We start from the raw sequence: 19,333 nt of genomic DNA, 5'->3' as shown, positions 1-19,333 counted from the left end.
CGTTCTCGGATAGTTTTTTTATTTTATTTTTCTATTCAATATTAATAAGATTTCTAGTATAATTTTTATAAATAGCACAAGTGAGATATAAATAAATAAAAATTAAATATTTTAGATATCGTGTATTAATTATACAATACTCTTAATATTTAAATGTTTTAATTTGTAACAAATTATATTATTATTAGCTAGATATATAATTGTCTTTTTATGACAAAAAAATAGATGGACAAGAATAAGACTTTAGATAGTACTGGTCTTACTTTGATTTAATTAAGAATTATTTTTGCTTCTGTCTATGTTGGTTGATATCATAGTTCAAAATTCTTTCATAATTAGTTGTTATGTGTTGTTGAATAACTAATGTTGAAAAATATTGCAAAACATGACATGTTTGTGTAAAAGTAGAAGAGCAGTTCCCAGCCTCGAGAAAAAAAATATCTAGAAACTAGCGTTAATCAATCAACCAATTTGATTAATCAATTGAAATAGTAGTGATTTTAATTATTCATTTCATTAAGTGGTTCACTAGATTAATCGACTAGCTAGGTTAGTTGATCAGTCGGAGCAGAATCATATATTTTTATAGTTTAGATAATATTTTTTAATATTTTAATATATTTTTTTGTATTAATATTGTAAATAAATTTTAAAAAACTAAAATAAAATATTTTTTAATATTTTTTTAAACAAAAAAACAAATGAATTCCGAAACTAACGATGTCACTCATGTTACTGCTTTTGCTGCTTGTGTGCGATTAGGGTCAGCCGAAGTTGGGAAGCGGGTGGCAGTTACGCAGAAAGTCCAGAGGTGGCCTCAGATGTTGGTGACCTCTGCGGACGTACTACGGACAATGTATTCTATGTTTGTTGTCAGCTGGAAATCAAGACCACAGAACTTTATTCAAATTTATTTTTTCTACTAGTTTAGCAGAAAACGGTGTTTCGTTGACGGTGACAATTAATTAAGAAAAAATAAAATAAAATCTTGAGTCCTCCACCAGAACAAACTGTGAGTTTCTAGCGTTAAAACCAGGTTTATCTATGAAGTTTCTCTCACAGTCAATGGATATCAAGCTGTTGAATAATCCATAGGTTCCTTAGGTAGACACACCAACAAAACTTTATTTTCCTCCCTGTTGTTTGCCTTTAAATTTAAAAATTCGAACTCCTGAATCAACGAAATTTCCCTTCCACCTGCAGCTCAAAATCAAATGAAATAATAATTTACTTTGTTAATTCATTTCTAGATCTTACACAGTTTATTTAATCAATAAGTTAGTCATGCATCTGAAAGGGAGTTTCTAAGCAGCAACATTCTTATCTATACTTGATAGTTGAGAATAATAGGAGGTTTAACCCATTAGTTAACCAATATTTTCTACTTATATATGTAGGGTAATATATAATAGTTAATGTAAAGATTACAATACAAGAATAATAAATCTTTTCTAAATATATACAAGCCTTTAATACGTAATATACTATAACACACCCCCTCAAGCTGAGGGTGGATATTTAACCCAAAGCTTGAACCTAAAAACAGTAAAAGAAGCAGTTGAGAGGGGTTTTGTAAGAACATATGTAAGCTAATCCTTGGAAGAAATAAAGAGAACTTGAATGACCTTTTCAGCAACTTTGTCACGTATAAAATATTAATCAACCTCATCATGCTTAGTACGAGCATGAAAGATAGGTTTGGCAGACAAATAAGTAGCACCCAGATTATCACACCAAATCATAGGAACAAAAGGAGTAATCTGTAGATCTGACAATAAATATTGAATCCATATATATGACCTCAGAAGTGCCATAGACTAAGGCTTTATACTCAGCCTCGGTAGAATAACGAGCCATGGTGCATTGTTTCCCTGCCTTCTAAGATATCGATGTATGTCCAAAGAAAACAAAATAGCCACTCGTAGATTTATGATCATCAACACTACCATCCCAATCAACATCTGTAAAACCATGCAAGGAAAATGAAGAGCTACGAGTAATATGAAGACCAAAGGAAACTGTACCCTTAAGATAACGCAGAATATGTTTAACGACAACCCAATATGTATTTGCAGGAGCATGCATATACTGAAAGACTTTGTTAATAGCAAAACAAATGCATGGTCTTGTAAAAGTGAGATATTGAAGAAAACTAACAATTTATCGAAAACATGTAGGGTCAGAAAACAAACAATCAGACACTTTATCAACCTTTGATATAGAAATAAGAGTATCAACAGGCCTGCAAGAAGACATACTTGCCCGGTGAAGAATGTCAAGAATATACTTATCTTGCTATAGCATGATACTCATAGTAGTAGGATGAACCTCAATGCCTAAAAAATAATGAACAACTCCTAAATTTCAAAGCTTAAACTCCAAGCTCAGCAACTAAATCAATCGGTGAACCAAGACTGAATTGCTACCAGTTAACAAAATATCATCAACGTAAACCAAAAGATAAAAAATATCATCACCCACAAATAAAATGAATAATAATGTGTCAACTTTATAAGCATGAAAGCCAATAGAGAAAAGATAATCACTAAGTCGAGTGTACCATGCCCAAGGATCTTATTTTAAGCCATATAAGAATTTATACAACTGACACACATGAAAAGAGAGATTAGAATTAACAAAACCTAAAGGTTGTTGCATATAGACCTCTTCATCAAGTGTCATATTGAGAAAGACATTATGAATATCAAGTTGATTAATTTTCTAACCATGTGACACCACAACTGTGAAAATTAACAGAACAGTGACTTCCTTAACAACAGGATTAAAAGTTTCAAAGTAATCAATACCTTCCTGCTGACTAAAACCTCTAGCAACTGATCGAGCTTTATAGCAGTCAATGTTGCCGTCGACACAACGCTTGATCTTATATACCTAATGACAACTAACAACATTCATCGAATGATGAAAATGAACTAAGGACCAAGTTTTGTTGGAACGCAATGCCTAGATTTCAACCTTAATAGCATCTCACCAAGCCTCATACCTGTCAGCACTAGAAAAATTAACAAAACCTAAAGGTTGTTGCATATAGACCTCTTCATCAAGTGTCCTATTGAGAAAGACATTATGAATATCAAGTTGATTAATTTTCCAACCATGTGACACCACAACTGTGAAAATTAACCGAACAGTGACTTCCTTAACAACAAGATTAAAATTTTCAAAGTAATCAATATCATCCTGCTGACTAAAACCTCTAGCAACTGACTGAGCTTTATAGCAGTCAATGTTGCCGTCGACACAACGCTTGATCTTATATACCTAATGACAACTAACAACATTCATCGAATGATGAAAATGAACTAAGGACCAAGTGTTGTTGGAACGCAACGCCTGGATTTCAACCTTTATAGCATCTCGCCAAGCCTCATACCTGTCAGCACTAGAAAAAGTAAGTGGTTTATAGGTAAGACTAGAGACTTTCTAAGATTTATGACTGTTAGAGAAGGCTAAAGAAGCAGTCAGATTGACTGTCTTTGGGAACCGTGGACAAAGAACTATATGATGATGACGACGAGGCAAGGAGAGCCGAACTCTGATGATGCTGTAATGAATAAGAAGAAAGGTCAACAACCAAATTTAATCTAGTAGTAGAGGCAAACCGAGAGGTAGAGGTTGCAACAGAGGCATCATTATCAAACATTAGAGAACTAACAACGGGAGACCTGAGACAACCAACAACAGTAGACCTATCATGTTGTAATTTAGAAGAGGGCGAACTTGTACATGTAGTATGATTATTAGAGAAACATGTATGTGGTGATGTTAAAACAAGATAATGGGCTTTTGTGAGGTGGCAGAAACGGAAGGCTAAAAAGCTACAAGTGTAGGATTGTGAAAAATTTATGAGGCGAGGAAATTGGGCAAATTGATAGAATTTTTAAGAGAGGGAATAAGGGCTGGTTGTGCAATCCTTTCATATTTATCAAAAGAAAACACTTGTTCATGAAAACAGGTATGACAAGAAATATAAATTCATTGAGATGCGAGGTCAAGACAACGATAACCTAGATAAGAGGAGCTATAGTCTAAAACACACATGGAGAGGAACAAAAATCTAATTTTTGATTATGATATGGATTCAAAAAAGAAAAATAAAGACACCCAAATATATGCAAAAAATCATAATTAGAAGAACGTTTAAAAAGACAGTCAAAAGGGGACCTATTATCGAGGACAAGAGTAGGCATGCGATTGATAAGATAAACCAAGGTTTCAAAAGCATAATTCCAAAACCATAATGGTGCTTTACACTGGCCAAAAAGAGCAAGACCAATTTCTACAATATGCCTATGACGGCATTCAACTATGCCATTTTGGTCATGAGTATGAAGATAAATTAAACAATGATGAATACCAATTGTCTGAAATAAAATATGTAACTTGTGGTATTCACCACCTAAATCAATCTGAACAGATTTATTTTTTAGCAAAAATTAGAGCTCAACCAAGGTTTGAAATTGATGAAAAACAAAGAAGACACGAGACTTCACAACAAAAGAATAATATCATATATATTTTGTATGCGCATCAACAAAAATAACAAAATAACAAAAACATTAGAAGAAAAAAGAGGAGTAGAGCCTTAAACATCACTAAATATTAAGTCAATAAGAACAAAAATTTTGTGGCCCATAGGTCCCAACAACATATACGATGACTTTTCTAACAGACAAGCTTCAAATTAAAATTGAAAACATCTAAAGGTATAAGCACTTTTATTTCTTGATTCTAATAAAATGAAAATATAGGAAGTAGGATGACCCAATTGATGATGTTATAGGTTAGCAGAAGTAGAGATGCAAAGAGACCAATAAACTTGAGAAATTAACATGGCAGAAGACTCAGACAAAACATAGAGACCATCTTTACTCTGACCGGAAAGGATCAGTGCCTTGGTGTTGACATCCTTAATATAAAACACAAAAGAGTGAAATTGAAAATAAATATTATTATTAAGGAAAAGTTTCTGAACAGAAAACAATGACTTTTGAATATGTGGTACATGGAGAACGTTAGGTAAAGTGAAGGTCTGTTTTAGTGTATGTAACTTAGTATGTCTAATATTAAATATGAAAAAGCCCTTGCCATCACTAACATGAAAATGATCATTACCGAGATATGGTTTGAACCCTGTCAGATTTGCAAGATCAGGTGTGACGTGTTGATTTGCACTAGTGTCGGGAAACCAATCCACATAATTTGTTGAGACAACATTATTGAGCACAAGATTGACATTAGGCTGTTGTCCATGACTTTGAAGTTGAGAACAATGAGGGGCTGAATGATTGAAGGTTTGACATAGCTAGCACGAGACATTAGACCACTATGAAGAGCTATTATTTTGTTGGTTTTGTTACCAATTACCCTGCCTCCAGTTGTTGCTTGAAGAGCTATAAAAACCTCGAAAATCAGACCATACATTAGTGTTGTTATAGTTGCTGTTATAATTGTTACGCCAGCCTCTACGAGATCATTCCCTACCACAACTAAAATTATAATTGCTGTTATATGAACTAGAGGGTTGACGTTGAGCACCATGAGCTGATGGTGGATGAGTTGACATAGGCAGTAAAAAAGCAGTGGCAACAACACTCATAGAGTGAAGAGAGGTCTTGTGAAGGAACTCATGAGTAAGAAAATGACTATGAAGCTCAGGTTACAAAAAAGGTTCTGCCTTGGTCACGAGAGTTCTTACCAAGTCCTTGAACTCACTCCGAAGACCACGAAATAAATACAAATTGAAGTCCTCTAGTGAAACTGGTCGGCTAGCAGTGGCCAATTTGTTAAACAATGTCTTTGTTTTTTGCATAAATATAGTGACCAAATCATCACCCGGATTCACGACAGCAATAGAGAAAGCTTTCAAAGCAGAGAGAGAAGAAGAAGTTTGCACTGTAGGCTGGGATAAAAAGTCCATTGGAGAGAAGTAAATATAGTTTTAAAGTTTAATGACTCTGATACCAAGTTGAGAATAATAGAAGGCTTAACCTATTAGTTAACCAATATTTTCTATGTGTGTATGTAGGGCAATGCACAATAATTAATGTAGAGATTACAACATAAGAATAATAAATCTTTTCTAAATATCTGCAGTCTTTAATATGTAATATACTATAATATTAATATTATTATAAAATGTTGTTGGAACTATATGGATTCAGTCTTTCAATCTTTTTTATATATATATATTCGAACTGATCGTTCGTTGTCTCCTAGAGTAAGTAACGATTAAAAAAATGTGGAGGAATTAATGAAGCAACCGAGTTATTGTGTAAGAACATTTCAAATTCAAACCATGGAATAATTAATTTGTGCTTAATCTTTTGGATGGTCAATGATTTGTGAATTGCTGCTTCGTTTCAGGAACATTTCATTAATCACCTGTAAGGCTTTCTCAGAAATTAATTAATAAGGTTTTCAACTTAATTTTATTTCTCTTGTAATTGAAAAGTCATCACGACATAATATATAGTAGTATAAATATCTTTCTCTAGCTTTGATCCTTGACTTGGAAAATATCTTTTTATTTATTTATTAAATTTATGAGACAAATTGCGGTTATCTTGGCCTTGTCTCTACCTTAATATTTTTCCAACGGTTCAGACATTTTCCATGACTAATATCATTAAGCTTCTGACAAGTGTACTTCAATGGAGATGGATTGACTTTTTCAAATATACTTAATTGTCTGTATTAGAAATATTCTTCCCATGTTTACTTCCTAGTAATTCTTTTTGCCCCCTTTTGTTAGGTAGCAATATATGAAAATATTGTTTTTTTTAATTTATTTTAATATCAATATATTAAAAACGATCTAAAAATATATAAAAAATTAATTTTAAATAATTTTTTTTAAATTTTTATAAAACACGCTTGCATCCGGACATGTAGCTACTATAATTCACACCTCCAATTCAAGAACTGTGAAATTAAAAAACCTGAATCATTTAATACCTATCAGAGCTATTTGTCTTAAATCATTATAAATAACTTTAAGGATTTAAGTTGATGGTCAAGAAGGTGTTTATATATATTGATTTCTTGAATTTTAGAGAAATATATTCTTTTTAAATTGACTACTCTAATGCAGGGGTGGATCTTTGAATCATCTAACAGATAATTTAGTTTTAATTAATATATAAATTAGGGTATGAGTTTGATAAATTAAAAATAATTATTGGGAATGCCCATCGGTCACCCCTGCGAAGAAAATATGGACCCATTCCCCATGGATAACCGTCTCTCAATTATTATATTAAAAATCCCGACACAACGCTTTTGACCCAACGTCCAATGTCTTCAAGCATCTTCTTGCCGCCTTTGATCATTTAATTCTCAAACCTTAAAATCCGAGCTCCACGCAGTTCAGTGCTCCTTAGAGTAAGCTACGGGGGTACTTTCGACATTGCACGTCAACAGCGCTGGACGGTTAAAACGCGTGAGGGGCATTACGGACAATTCAAACGAAGGGCAGTTTCGGTGGCAAGCAAGGATGGGGGGCCGCCCTCAAATCCAAAGTTTTTAATTATTAGTGGTAGTCAAAGTCAAAAGAGCCCCCTTCCATTGCCAATCCCGTCGAGTTTGTTTGTTTTTTTTCTTTGAAAATTGTTTTTAATATTTTGTTTTATATTAAATTAATTTCTTTCATTGTTTTAACACGTTAATATCAAAAAAATAAAAATAAGAAATTAATATTTTTAAACAAAAAAAATATTTTAAAAAACCACCACCTTAACCTTCCGGTAATCCAAAATATTATATTGCCAAAAACGCAACACTGTTAAATGGAAGAGCTCAGCAGCTCCATTTTTATATAAAGCTTAGCTGTGACATAACCGTTGCCATTTTCATTCTGCTGTTATCTTCTGGTGATCGGTTCATAGCCAAGCCAAACAAGGTAAAAGAAAACAAGGGAAGGTTTCTTTCTTGGCGGGAAATAAGATAAAAGCTTGGTTTTGGTTATTTCTAATGGCGGATTTGGATTCATCACCTCACACAGCAGCATTCTGGACTCAAGCTGATGCTCTGCTTAGAAAGAACTTAACTTATCAGGTGAGTTAGTATATATACAAATCTACTTTAATTTGTTCATAACATATTTCCTTCCTCTCCTTTCCTTTCAAAACCAAAAGGCAATGGTTTTTACGCAGTGCTTGCTTGTTTGTTTTGCAGAAACGAAACATTAGTGCGAATTGCAGGCTAATTTCCTTTCCATTTGTGCTGTGTATACTCCTTGTTATCACTCAAACACTGGTTGACAATCAACTAAACAAAAAAAGTAGCAAGTGTGGTTGTCAGTGTATTGATACTAATGGAGATGGGACATGCGAGACAGTCTGTGGTTTACAATTCTCAGATTTGGATCAATCGCCTAACTGTCCTGTTCCTAGTCCACTCAAGTGGCCTCCCTTGTTACAGGTTCCAGCTCCTCAATATCGTGCCGTCAGAAGTGCTTCTGATCCTTTTACAGATTTGCCTGACGAGTCTTGCAGACAAACTGGGAACTGCCCTGTTACTGTTTTTATCACTGGAACTAATCAGACACTTGGACAAAGTTTGTTTTCTTCTTTATTGTTTTTCCTGCCATGGAAATGAATAATCGAATAATATTTCATCTTAATCTTATTTTTGTATTGTAATTTTTATTTTTATAGGTCTGGCTGCGAGTATGTTCTCACCTCCTTCCCCTCTTAATTCCACTAACAGTGTGCTGGTTAGTTGTTTTTAATTCCTGCTGCTTCATTTTGATATAAATTCTTCATCTTGCTCCCTTTGACTATTTTAATAAATGCTCCTGAATTTCTCCAAAATGTTTCAGGGTTCAGATTCGGAAACTAGACAGGATAGTTTTCTTGATCCTGCTTTCTTCGAGGATTCTCTCTATAACATTCAAAGCCAGTGCACATCGAATTCTACAGCCAATGTTTCTGTTTCTCAGTCGCCATCCTTCAACTTCGTAAAGGGTACTATAAATTTACTATCGCTTAGCTGAAAATCCTGCATGTTATTTTGAGAGTATTGCTGGAACATGGAGATTCTAATTGTCACTGAAGGAGATACATGATAAGATCATTAATTATAACTTTTAGGTTCATCCAATCAACTTTTTTTTTAATTTCTTTGTTGGGAATGAGTTTTAGCAAACCAGTACAACGAAACACCAAATTATTTTGTAGTAATGCACGAAAAAACACAAGATTATGGAGCAATGCCTCGTTCTCTTACAAGTACAAAAGATTATTTTCATGTGAGATTCTGATTCTTGTTTACTCCCTTATTGTCTTAAAATACAGAGACAGTATGTGTTCCAAGTCTGAGCTTGTGGCGCAATAGTACTTCAGAGATAAACGACCAGATATTCAGGGGCTATAAAAAAGGAAATGCAGAGAGGCAGTACAACGAGATACTTGGAGGTTGGTCTTCCTGATTTCTATATATATATACCTAGCGTGTCATTACAGCAGTCCTATGCTTTGAGAAATCTAACTACTTCGTTCTTTCTGCAGCCTATGATTTCTTGAACTCCAACGCCAATACTTTTAATGTGAGCGTGTGGTACAATGCCACAAATAAGGATACTGTTGATGGACAATACTACTTGGTGCGGTTACCACGTGCAGTAAATCTGGTATGCTGAGTACCTGTAGTGCTTACTCTATTAAATCTGTTTTCCCTCAAAGAAAAAGGCTTTATTTGTGTATATAATGTGTCCAAGAGTTTGCACTCTTTATAGGATTTTTGTTTAATCTAAATTATGCATCTTCTTTCTGGACTTGGAACCATTCACAGCAACTGTTATGGGATTTCATTTTTTCCATGCCCTGGTTTTTATATTTATTTTCCATCGTTTCTGAGCTTTATATCATTCTCATCAAACAATGATACAAGCTGATGTTTCTATCTTCACAGGTATCAAATGCCTACCTTCAGTTGTTTCAAGGAAGAATGGAATTAGAGTTTATCAAAGAAATGCCTAAACCTGCAACGAAGCAGAAGCTGGATATCGCATCTCTTCTTGGCACTCTCTTCTTTACATGGGTTGTCATACAGCTATTTCCTGTAAGCATATCATCCATTGCATGTCAGCATTTATTTATTTTGAGGGCTACATTTTTCTTGAAATTTTTGCTCAAACCATACCAGTCCGACACAACTAACTTTGTTGGCAAAATGGGTTAGAAATAGCTGAGGATTATTGTATTTGATCATGACAAGTCTGATATTTTAATTAACATAACTTTGTCCAGTTCAGTTTCCTCCTTTGAAAATGATAACCAATTTCTGACAGGAAGCATTTTAATCCATGTAAAGTTGAAAGACTTCATATGAGCAAAAACATTTGATCTATCAGGTTAAAATTGTCCCATGGTGGGACATGTAGTAGTCATGAACTCGTAGTGATGAAATGATACATAGATTCTTTTGTTTGCATGGCTTTTCTTCCAACAAATGCCACATCCTTAATGTGAGCTTTAACTTAGAATTTCATTTTGAAAGTTTCATTTAGAGGTTAATGGCTTGGAAATATATCCCAGATTCGTGATTCTGTTGTCTATAATACATTTTAAATCGTGGATCTTTGCAAATACAATACCACCTTACCCTGGTTTTGTTCAATGATAGAATGATCAAATATGGACATGCATTTGTTACCTAATATCATGGATGGATTATGAAAATAGCGTTTACTTGTATGTACATTTTCCTGAAGTAATCTGATCTTAATTTATTTTGTTATAGGTGGTGTTGACAGCGCTGGTTTACGAGAAACAAGAAAAACTACGAATCATGATGAAAATGCATGGGCTTGGAGACGGGCCTTATTGGATGATTTCTTACATGTATTTTCTTGTTATATCTGCACTATACATGTTCGTTTTTGTGGCATTCGGCTCACTAGTAGGTAGGCATTACTCCAATCCTCAATGCTTTCTAATTTTTGCCTTTGCTTCAAGTTACTAACATGGCTAATTTTGCAGGTTTGAAATTCTTCACACTGAACGACTACTCCATCCAATTTGTGTTCTATTTTCTCTATATAAACCTGCAAATTTCCTTGGCGTTTCTAGCCTCCGCATTCTTTTCGAACGTCAAGACTGCTACAGGTTTGATGCTAGCTGTTTGATTTGTTTGTTAAACGACATTTACTTTTAATATCACCTGGTTTTCTTGTTCCTGACAGTTGAACTTGATGATTACAGTTGTAGGCTATATATGTGTCTTTGGAACTGGGCTTTTAGGTGGCTTTCTTTTCCAGAACTTCGTTGAAGATACTTCATTCCCAAGTAAGTAGAAGAATCTGTGAAACCACTGGCCTTTTAAGTTTACTAATGGTGTTGATGGGAAAGAAACCCAATGTTCGGATTTTATGCTACTGCATGTGCTGATGCAGTTGTTTCATTATCTGAGATTTAACAGATGTGAGGAGGCTAATGATTGTTTATAATTTAATTTGTGATCTTTTTGTGAATGTAAGATACTGGTAGTAGATCAATTGTTTGCTGTGCAACCTATTATGTAGGTCTATAAGTCTTATTGTCCACCAGTTGCTGCTGTTGGTTGTCAATGCGCAATAGTTGTCTAGGTTTTACATATTGTCTGCTTCTACTCTTCGCCAGCTTTACTCTTACGGATATTGTTTCTCTTGTTACAGAGGGATGGGTCATTTTTATGGAGTTATATCCTGGTTTTGCTCTATATCGTGGTTTGTATGAGTTTGCGGAGTATTCTTCCAGTGGCACCTCTATGGGGACTGATGGCATGAAGTGGGGAAATTTGAGTGCAAGTGAAAATGGGATGAGAGATGTGATGATTATCATGCTTCTTGAGTGGCTTGCGCTGCTTTTTGTAGCATACTATGTGGATCAAGTTTTTTCATCTGGAAGTGGAAAAAATCCCAAGTATTTATTGCAAAAGTTTCGGAAGAAGCGTCCATCATCTTTTCGGAAGCCTAGTATGGGCAGGCAGGGATCTAAAGTTTTTGTTGATATGGATAAACCTGATGTCATTCAGGAGGTAACATTTCCTTTTATCTAGTTTTAATCACGAGTAATCATTTCATGCTAGTGCCCAAGTCTCTCTGTAGATTCTGTAGGATGAAATGTAAAACGTCATACGTTTGTTTTGGCTGTAAAAAATTGCAGTCTCAGTTTCAATTGCAGTTTCCCCCCCATAGTAGATTTTCTCTTCTTTCAGAAGAATCAGAGTATTTATCAAACAGTAAGTTTTTAGATGGAATGGCTTATGCCTCTAATCATGGCAGACCTAGTGTTAATACTTGATGGTGTTTTATGAACTCCAATTCACGTGTTTGTCAAATACGGAACTCTATCGTCTGATCTTCAAATACTTCTGCGTCAATAGCTCATAGTCAGTCATGTGTAGATGTTAATTTTGTGCACACCCTTTTGAATGCAGAGGGAGAAGGTTGAGCAGTTACTGCTGGAACCAACCACCAGTCATTCCATCGTCTGTGACAACCTGAGAAAGGTGTATCCAGGAAGGGATGGAAATGCAGAAAAATTGGCAGTGAGAGGATTATCTCTAGCTGTACCTCGAGGGGAGTGCTTCGGCATGCTTGGTCCAAATGGTGCAGGGAAAACCTCTTTCATTAGCATGGTCAGTGTACAGCTCTTGCTACTGTAATTCCATTGTAGAGACCCGACTTTTTTGTTACGTGTGGTTTACCATAGTTCTGTCATTGACGCTAAACAAGAAGAAGAAGAAGAAAAAAGATTAGAACTAGCTTTCAAGCACTTACATTCTTCTCGTTCTATAATAGTAAATATGTTCACGAAAGGTCTTGACCGAATAACCATCCCGGGAAAGGTTTATGTGGCCATTGTCATTCCTTCGCCATTTATTGAGTTTCTTGAGAGTTCTTCTTAACGGGGAAAAAACTTCGGTTTAACTAGTCTTCCTGAGAAAGTATAATCAAATAAATACTTATATCTCTGACTTTATTTTGTTGATTAGATGATTGGGCTCACAACGCCAACCACGGGGACAGCATATGTTGAGGGCTTAGACATTCGGACTGAAATGGATTGGGTTTATACCAGCATGGGCGTGTGCCCGCAGCATGAGTAAGCTAATTCTTGGCTCTGTTTTCTTCAAGAAATACATTTTCATCTTCAGCTGGAAACCTGACCTTTTGTTCTGTTATTTTTTCGTGGACAATTCTTAGCCTCCTATGGGAAACTCTGACGGGAAGAGAGCACTTATTATTTTATGGAAGACTTAAGAATCTAAGAGGCGCTGCTTTGAAAAGAGTAAGCCATTATCATCTCATCTTTTAGCTTGCCAAAGATCATTTACTTTCTTCAAGAAGTAGTTAATTGCTGGGGAATTTTCAGATGGAAATTGTTGTACCCCTATTCCTTGTTCTTTACAATGCATAAAATTGCCTCAGAAAATTCGAATGGAAACAAATTTAACTACTATAATTTAAGAAGTGGAATTTATAATCTTATTGCTGGGGAATTTTCAGTGGATAGTGGAATCAATGGTTTAGTTTACTGGCTCTTCTTATTTGGAAAAGTTTTAAGTCTCTGTTTTTTGTTTTACTATTCTGTTTCTCTAGGCAGTGGAGGAATCTCTTAGGAGCGTCAACCTTTTTAACGGAGGGGTTGCTGACAAAAAAGCTGGTAAATACAGTGGAGGTATGAAGAGAAGGCTTAGTGTTGCCATATCATTGATTGGAGATCCCAAAGTACGTCACCATCTCTCTCAAAACCCTTTATGCATGAATTTTTTGGATTGGTTGTATTCCTTCAATGCTCTTGCTTATCATAATTCTTGGAAATCTTGCAGGTTGTTTATATGGATGAACCCAGTACTGGACTAGATCCAGCTTCAAGAAGCAATTTATGGAATGTTGTGAAGCGTGCGAAGCAAGACCGAGCAATTATCCTGACCAGTACTACTCTCTCTCTATAATAATATTAAAAAAAGGAGATTTTACACCTTGCAGTTTATCTCACAATGCTTGATTTCTTGTTTTCAGCTCATTCAATGGAAGAGGCAGAGTACCTGTGTGATAGATTAGGAATTTTTGTTGATGGAAGCTTGCAGTGCGTAGGAAACCCAAAAGAGGTAACTCCGAGACAATCATTTGTATTTTCTTAGAGATCTCGCATGATTCTTTTGCACAGAGATGCAGTACAGAACAGAGACCCAGATATTCATTAGGTTTACTGTAGAATATATCATCTTTCCATCTTTTTTTTTTCTTCGATAGATTAGCTGTGCTTATTTCTGATTTTCCTTTTTATTTCTTTTGATAAATTCCTAAAAACTGGCTTTAACAGCTGAGGGGAAGGTACGGGGGATCTTACGTGTTCACAATGACCACATCCGTAAACGATGAGCGTGAGGTGGAGCAAATGGTTCTGCGCCTCTCCCCCAGCGCTGAAAGAACGTACCAGATGGCCGGAACCCAGAAGTTTGAGATGCCAAAAGAGGAGATCAGCATTGCAGATGTGTTCCAAGCAGTCGAGGTCGCCAAAAGCAGGTTCCCGGTTTATGCCTGGGGTCTGTCGGACACCACCTTAGAAGATGTCTTCATCAAGGTCGCAAACTCAGCCCAGCATTTCCACACGCTTACATGATTAGATGGTCATGTTGATTGTCCAAATTTTTTCATGCTATTTCCATATATTTGATTTATTTCTAGATGTAATGCCCTACTGTATTTGTGAGTAGATATGACATAAGTTTTGAGCATAAATAATATTTGGTTTTGTTTCCCAGTTTCAATATTTTTGAGTGTCTAAGGGGGAAGTGCTCTCCGAGAAATTGTAATCATTGAGACTCAGACCTTGCTTTAGTGGAGGAAATCATTAAATATACGATCACTAGAATTAATGAGAGCTAATCCCAATTTAGAAAATTCAAAGGGTGTGGTGCTGCTCGTGTTCACCCACGACCTTGTTGCCATACTGGTCCATTTCCACATTAATGAGAGCTAACCCCTTTTGATGAGGATGAGCCGTGCATATATATCACAAGCCGCCCCTGTTTCATGAAGTCTATTATAAAGCTGGTCCACGCGACGCCATTGTTTTCGAAGAAACAAGAAAAACATGACACTGTGATTATTGATTTGATTAAGTTAAATAGACCTTAAACCTAATCCATTACTTTATTGAAGCCTTGTAAAATAAAATAGAAGAAAGTTAAATTGCATTGAAATCACGTGACTATCATTTAAAGTAGTAGGATGGCTCTATTTGTGTTGTTATAAGTTATTAAAGTCATTCCTAACCTCTTAAACCTAATCTTGTATAGATTGTCCATAATAAATAAGGAATTCATATGTTGGATCCTAATACAAAATTGACTCTAACTAAAACATAACTCATTTTGTGATGAATATATGAGTCCTAACTTTTTATGTAATACTAATTAACAACTATAAACCTTGGGGTTTTCTGTTATTTTAGTCGATCACGTGAACCTTTTTTTTTATGATTGATCTCTTCATTTTGACCGATTATGTGGACTCTCTTCCCGTCGTCGGTAATTTCCTCTTGGTTGATCTCTCTCTTGTCTTCTTTGCCCTTGATCATGAAATTCTTGGCCATTCATATTATTATTGATTGATTTAAGCTTATGTTTTCATGTACAATAGTGAATAATTATTGTTTTCATGTGCTTGGCAATGAATATTTATTCTTGGTGTAAACAATGTCTCCATATTTTTCTTATTTATCAAATGAAGAAATATTTTCCCATCATATTTACACTAAAATCAATAAATTGAATTGTTTAAATGATATGATATGATAAATAACACTGTTTATCCAAAACAATGCCGATCATACTTTTATATTATCTAACATGTCAACCAATTATACAATTTCAATCAAAATGTGTTTTGTTTTTTCTTGAACAACTTTATTAATTATTTGTGCTTAATAAAAAAATCAGTTTTTGTTTACTATTATTGAGAATCAACAACAACAACAAACTTAAATCACAAATCAATAATAGCCTAAATATCATACCTTAAATACAAACAATACAATTCTAGAGTAGTTTTACACTTATGATCTCCAAGTTAATTCTTTAGTTTCTTTAAAAAACTAGAGAATGACTTGAAACATCTTAAAACTATATGTGAAGAGTTCTGTAAATACGTTTTGATCTCTTCTCTCCAATGTTTCTTTGGATCAAGAACACTTGTTTTATTGAAATCCTCTACTTGAGCAGAGGATCTCAATAACAATTTTATTTTCTTTTTTTTGTGTGTTGTCAATCATAGATCCTACACTCCTTTGCTCATCTCTTTGGTTTGTGGTCACTATATTATCGATATTTGGATTACTTAGGTGTTTTAGCCAATACCCATACTTCTTTAAGTTATGGTTAGTCACCTTGTTTTTCAGGTTTAAGAGATATTGATGATGGTAGCCAATTTTCCATTCTCATTAATGAGTTTGGATGATTTTTTTTTGTGGTTGCTTTTTATGTCATTCCTTATTAGGAGGCTTTTTAGGCTTAAAAGACCTGACCTTCCATCATGTGCTAATATACAGCTTTGCCCCTAAAGAGAGCTTGAGATTTTATCTTTTTTCTAACTTTGAGTGATTTCTTTTTTTCTAAAATTAGTATGTTTAGGGCGTGAAGGGTGGATTCTAAAGAAGAAACACCATTAATATAAGAATTTAGGGGAGAGTTTGAGAGAAAAAAGGTTGGAAGCTTGAGAGAGAAACGAAGGAATTGGGAGAGAGAATATGTGGAGAAGGATAAACTTGCAAGGGAAACCATAAATTAAGTGCAAAACAACTTGGTAATGTGTTCTTAACCAATTATTTCTTGTTGTTTTGAATTTGGGGTAATTTTGGGTGAAAACCCTAACTTTATAAAAGTTAGGGTTATTGAACAAAATTTGGAGAAAAGTGTGTTTGACTGTAGAATTGTTATAGTGACATGGAATACATGTTAGCTAGAGTTAAAATTGAAGAAACATAAAGGAATGAAAATAAATCTTATGGCCAACCATGTTGAATGTGTAAGGGAAAACGATAATTTAATGGAAAGTTGGTGAAATTGTGTGTTAACTTAAAATAAATATGTGAAAGATATATTGTGAATTAAATATTAGTCTTAATCTTATAATCTATGTTATAAGTAAGTTAAGGTAAATGATTTGCATGTTATGGACATAATGAGAAGTGTTGAATGGTTTAAAATAATAGCTATCAATTTGTAGTGTGAATGACTCCCTATGAAGTTTTGTATGGAAAAAGGTGTTGAACTCCAGTCTGTTAGGAAGAAGGTGTTGAACTCCAGTATATTAGGAAGAAGTAGATGGTATGAAGTTAATTGACTCGAAATTGGTATAAATTACAACGGAGAAGGTGAAAATCATAAAAGATAAAATGAAAGCAGCTTAGGATAAACAAAAAAACTATGCAGATAAAAGAAGAAGGTCCTTTGAGTTTGAGGTACGAGATCAAGTGTTCTGAAAAGTTGCATCATAGAAGCATATTATGCGGTTTAGGATGAAAGGAAAATTGGCCCTGAGATACACTAGTCTTTTTGAGATAGTCCAAAGGATAAGCCCAGTTGCATATAGATTGGCCTTACCACCGCACTTGTCAAAGATACATGATGTATTTAATGTATGTTACTTCGAAAGGTTGAGATGGATCCCATTCAAGTGTTGCCACAAGTTCCACTGGAAATAAATGAGGATTTGACTTTGGAAGTACATCCAATCAATATTATTAGATAGAGGTGAGAAGAAACTCAAAAATAGAAGAATCCCCATGGCAAAGATACTTCGTAAAAGTTCCTAAATAAAAAAGATAACATGAGAAAGAGAGTCAGAAATGAAGAAAAAGTATCTAGAGTTATTCCCAGATGCAAGTATGAATTAAATTTTGAGGATGAAATTTTTGTAGGAGGGAAGAATGTAAACCCCAAGATAAATTAAAAATAATAATATAATAGAAAATAGGGTGTAATGAAATGAAATAAGAAAAAGAAAAGAAAAGGAGTTAAAAAGGTAAAAGAAGAAAGGTTTATGGCTGAAAATATCCATTTTTTCAGAATAAAAAATGGTTTAGCTGTTTTGAGAAATCACTAGACTGATTTAATAAAATAGATGAACCATTTCTCTAAATGGTTAGACCGTTTTGGCTGCTATCCTTATTATAACCCGATAGTGCAACAAGAAAAAAAAAGCATTTTCATTTCTTCTTCCTTCCTTTCACATTGAAGGGTTAGAGAGTAAGGGTTAGGAGTGAAAATAGAGGATTTTGAAAGAGAAAAACACATTTACACTAAAAATCAAGAAAGATCAAAGAGAGGAAAAACAATTGAGTAAGAGAGAGAAAATGAAGAAATAAAAGGAAAAAAAGGGGAAGCCTTGGAAAATTTCAATCGGTTGATTTTCAAAATACATTTTGTAACTAGGTAAGATGTTTGGAATCCTTTTATATCAATTTGAACAATAATTAATTGATTTTGAGCAAAATTTACCCAAATTGAATTAGAGTTCTAGAGATGAAATTGGGGGAAAAGTAAATTTCTTAGAAATTGAGTTTCTAAGACCTTTGTACGTTGTTGTAGGAGTGAATTTATGTAAAAAAAAAAAAATTTGGGTTGGTAGGGAAGCCCTAGGGGCTGACCATTAAGAGGCAAAAAAAGAGGATTTAATGCAATGGTGTTATTCTTATAAGTTTTAGGCCATGTTTGTTTCCTGGAAAGTGGTTTCCGAGAAACTACTTTCCAAACTTTCCTGTGTTTATTTGTCATTAGAAAAGTTGGTCAACTGAAAATATTTTTCAGTCAAAGGAAAATTTGGCTTGGTTTTCAGGAAAGTATTTTCCTGAAAAATTTGGGCGGAAAACACTTTTCAGAAGTTGTGAAAAATTTAGAAATGTCATATTATTTGCTAATTATATCAAATTCGGTCCTCAAACTTTTGATTGCTATATATATTTTGTTTTGAATATTTATTTTTCAATTTCATCTCTTAAAATTTAATTTTTATATTAACTTTGGTCCTCATTTTTATAATTGTTATTTGCTTTTCCCTTATCATTTTTTTATTGAAATTTTTTATCTATCAAATATGATCCTTATTCTTTTGATTGTTACTTATTTTATTTGAAATAATTTATGAAATGTTAATTATTATTATTTTAATTTCTTCATCTTTTATTATTTTTTAGATTTAATCTCTATTATTTCGATTATTATTTATTTTATTTAAGATAATTTATGAAATTGTTTTTTTTTTCAATTTCATTCTCATTCAACTTTTTAATTTGTAAGATTTTGTTCCTCATTATTTTAA

At 33.9% G+C, this 19,333-nt stretch overlaps 1 protein-coding gene across 1 annotated transcript; it reads left to right on the top strand.

Moving 5' to 3' along the window:
* Positions 1–7,833: 7,833 nt before the first annotated feature.
* On the top strand, positions 7,834–14,781 carry LOC18105802 (ABC transporter A family member 7-like). The gene is made up of 18 exons (XM_024586188.2): positions 7,834–8,076; positions 8,197–8,578; positions 8,679–8,737; positions 8,843–8,987; positions 9,318–9,437; positions 9,531–9,652; positions 9,934–10,083; positions 10,765–10,927; positions 11,004–11,129; positions 11,226–11,309; positions 11,678–12,039; positions 12,442–12,642; positions 13,000–13,109; positions 13,211–13,295; positions 13,607–13,735; positions 13,837–13,942; positions 14,030–14,118; positions 14,334–14,781. The coding sequence occupies exons 1-18, from the start codon at positions 7,993–7,995 to the stop codon at positions 14,631–14,633; spliced, it is 2,817 nt and encodes a 938-aa protein (XP_024441956.2). The 5' UTR covers positions 7,834–7,992; the 3' UTR covers positions 14,634–14,781.
* The last annotated feature ends 4,552 nt before the right edge of the window (positions 14,782–19,333 follow it).

This window comes from Populus trichocarpa, chromosome 15 (assembly GCF_000002775.5).
Source record: "Populus trichocarpa isolate Nisqually-1 chromosome 15, P.trichocarpa_v4.1, whole genome shotgun sequence".
NCBI lineage: Eukaryota > Viridiplantae > Streptophyta > Magnoliopsida > Malpighiales > Salicaceae > Populus > Populus trichocarpa.
The sequence above is the reverse complement of the archived record's forward strand: the minus strand, read 5'-3'. Positions and strand labels throughout refer to the sequence as shown.

What these genes read in the sequence shown, in the direction of transcription:
- LOC18105802 (XM_024586188.2), top strand. Translation starts at nt 7,993, where the DNA reads ATGGCGGATTTGGATTCATCACCTCACACAGCAGCATTCTGGACTCAA. An exon ending in GAACGTCAAGACTGCTACAG is followed by an intron (nt 11,130 to 11,225) that starts GTTTGATGCTAG and finishes TGATGATTACAG; the next exon opens with TTGTAGGCTATATATGTGTC. An exon ending in GGCGTGTGCCCGCAGCATGA is followed by an intron (nt 13,110 to 13,210) that starts GTAAGCTAATTC and finishes GACAATTCTTAG; the next exon opens with CCTCCTATGGGAAACTCTGA.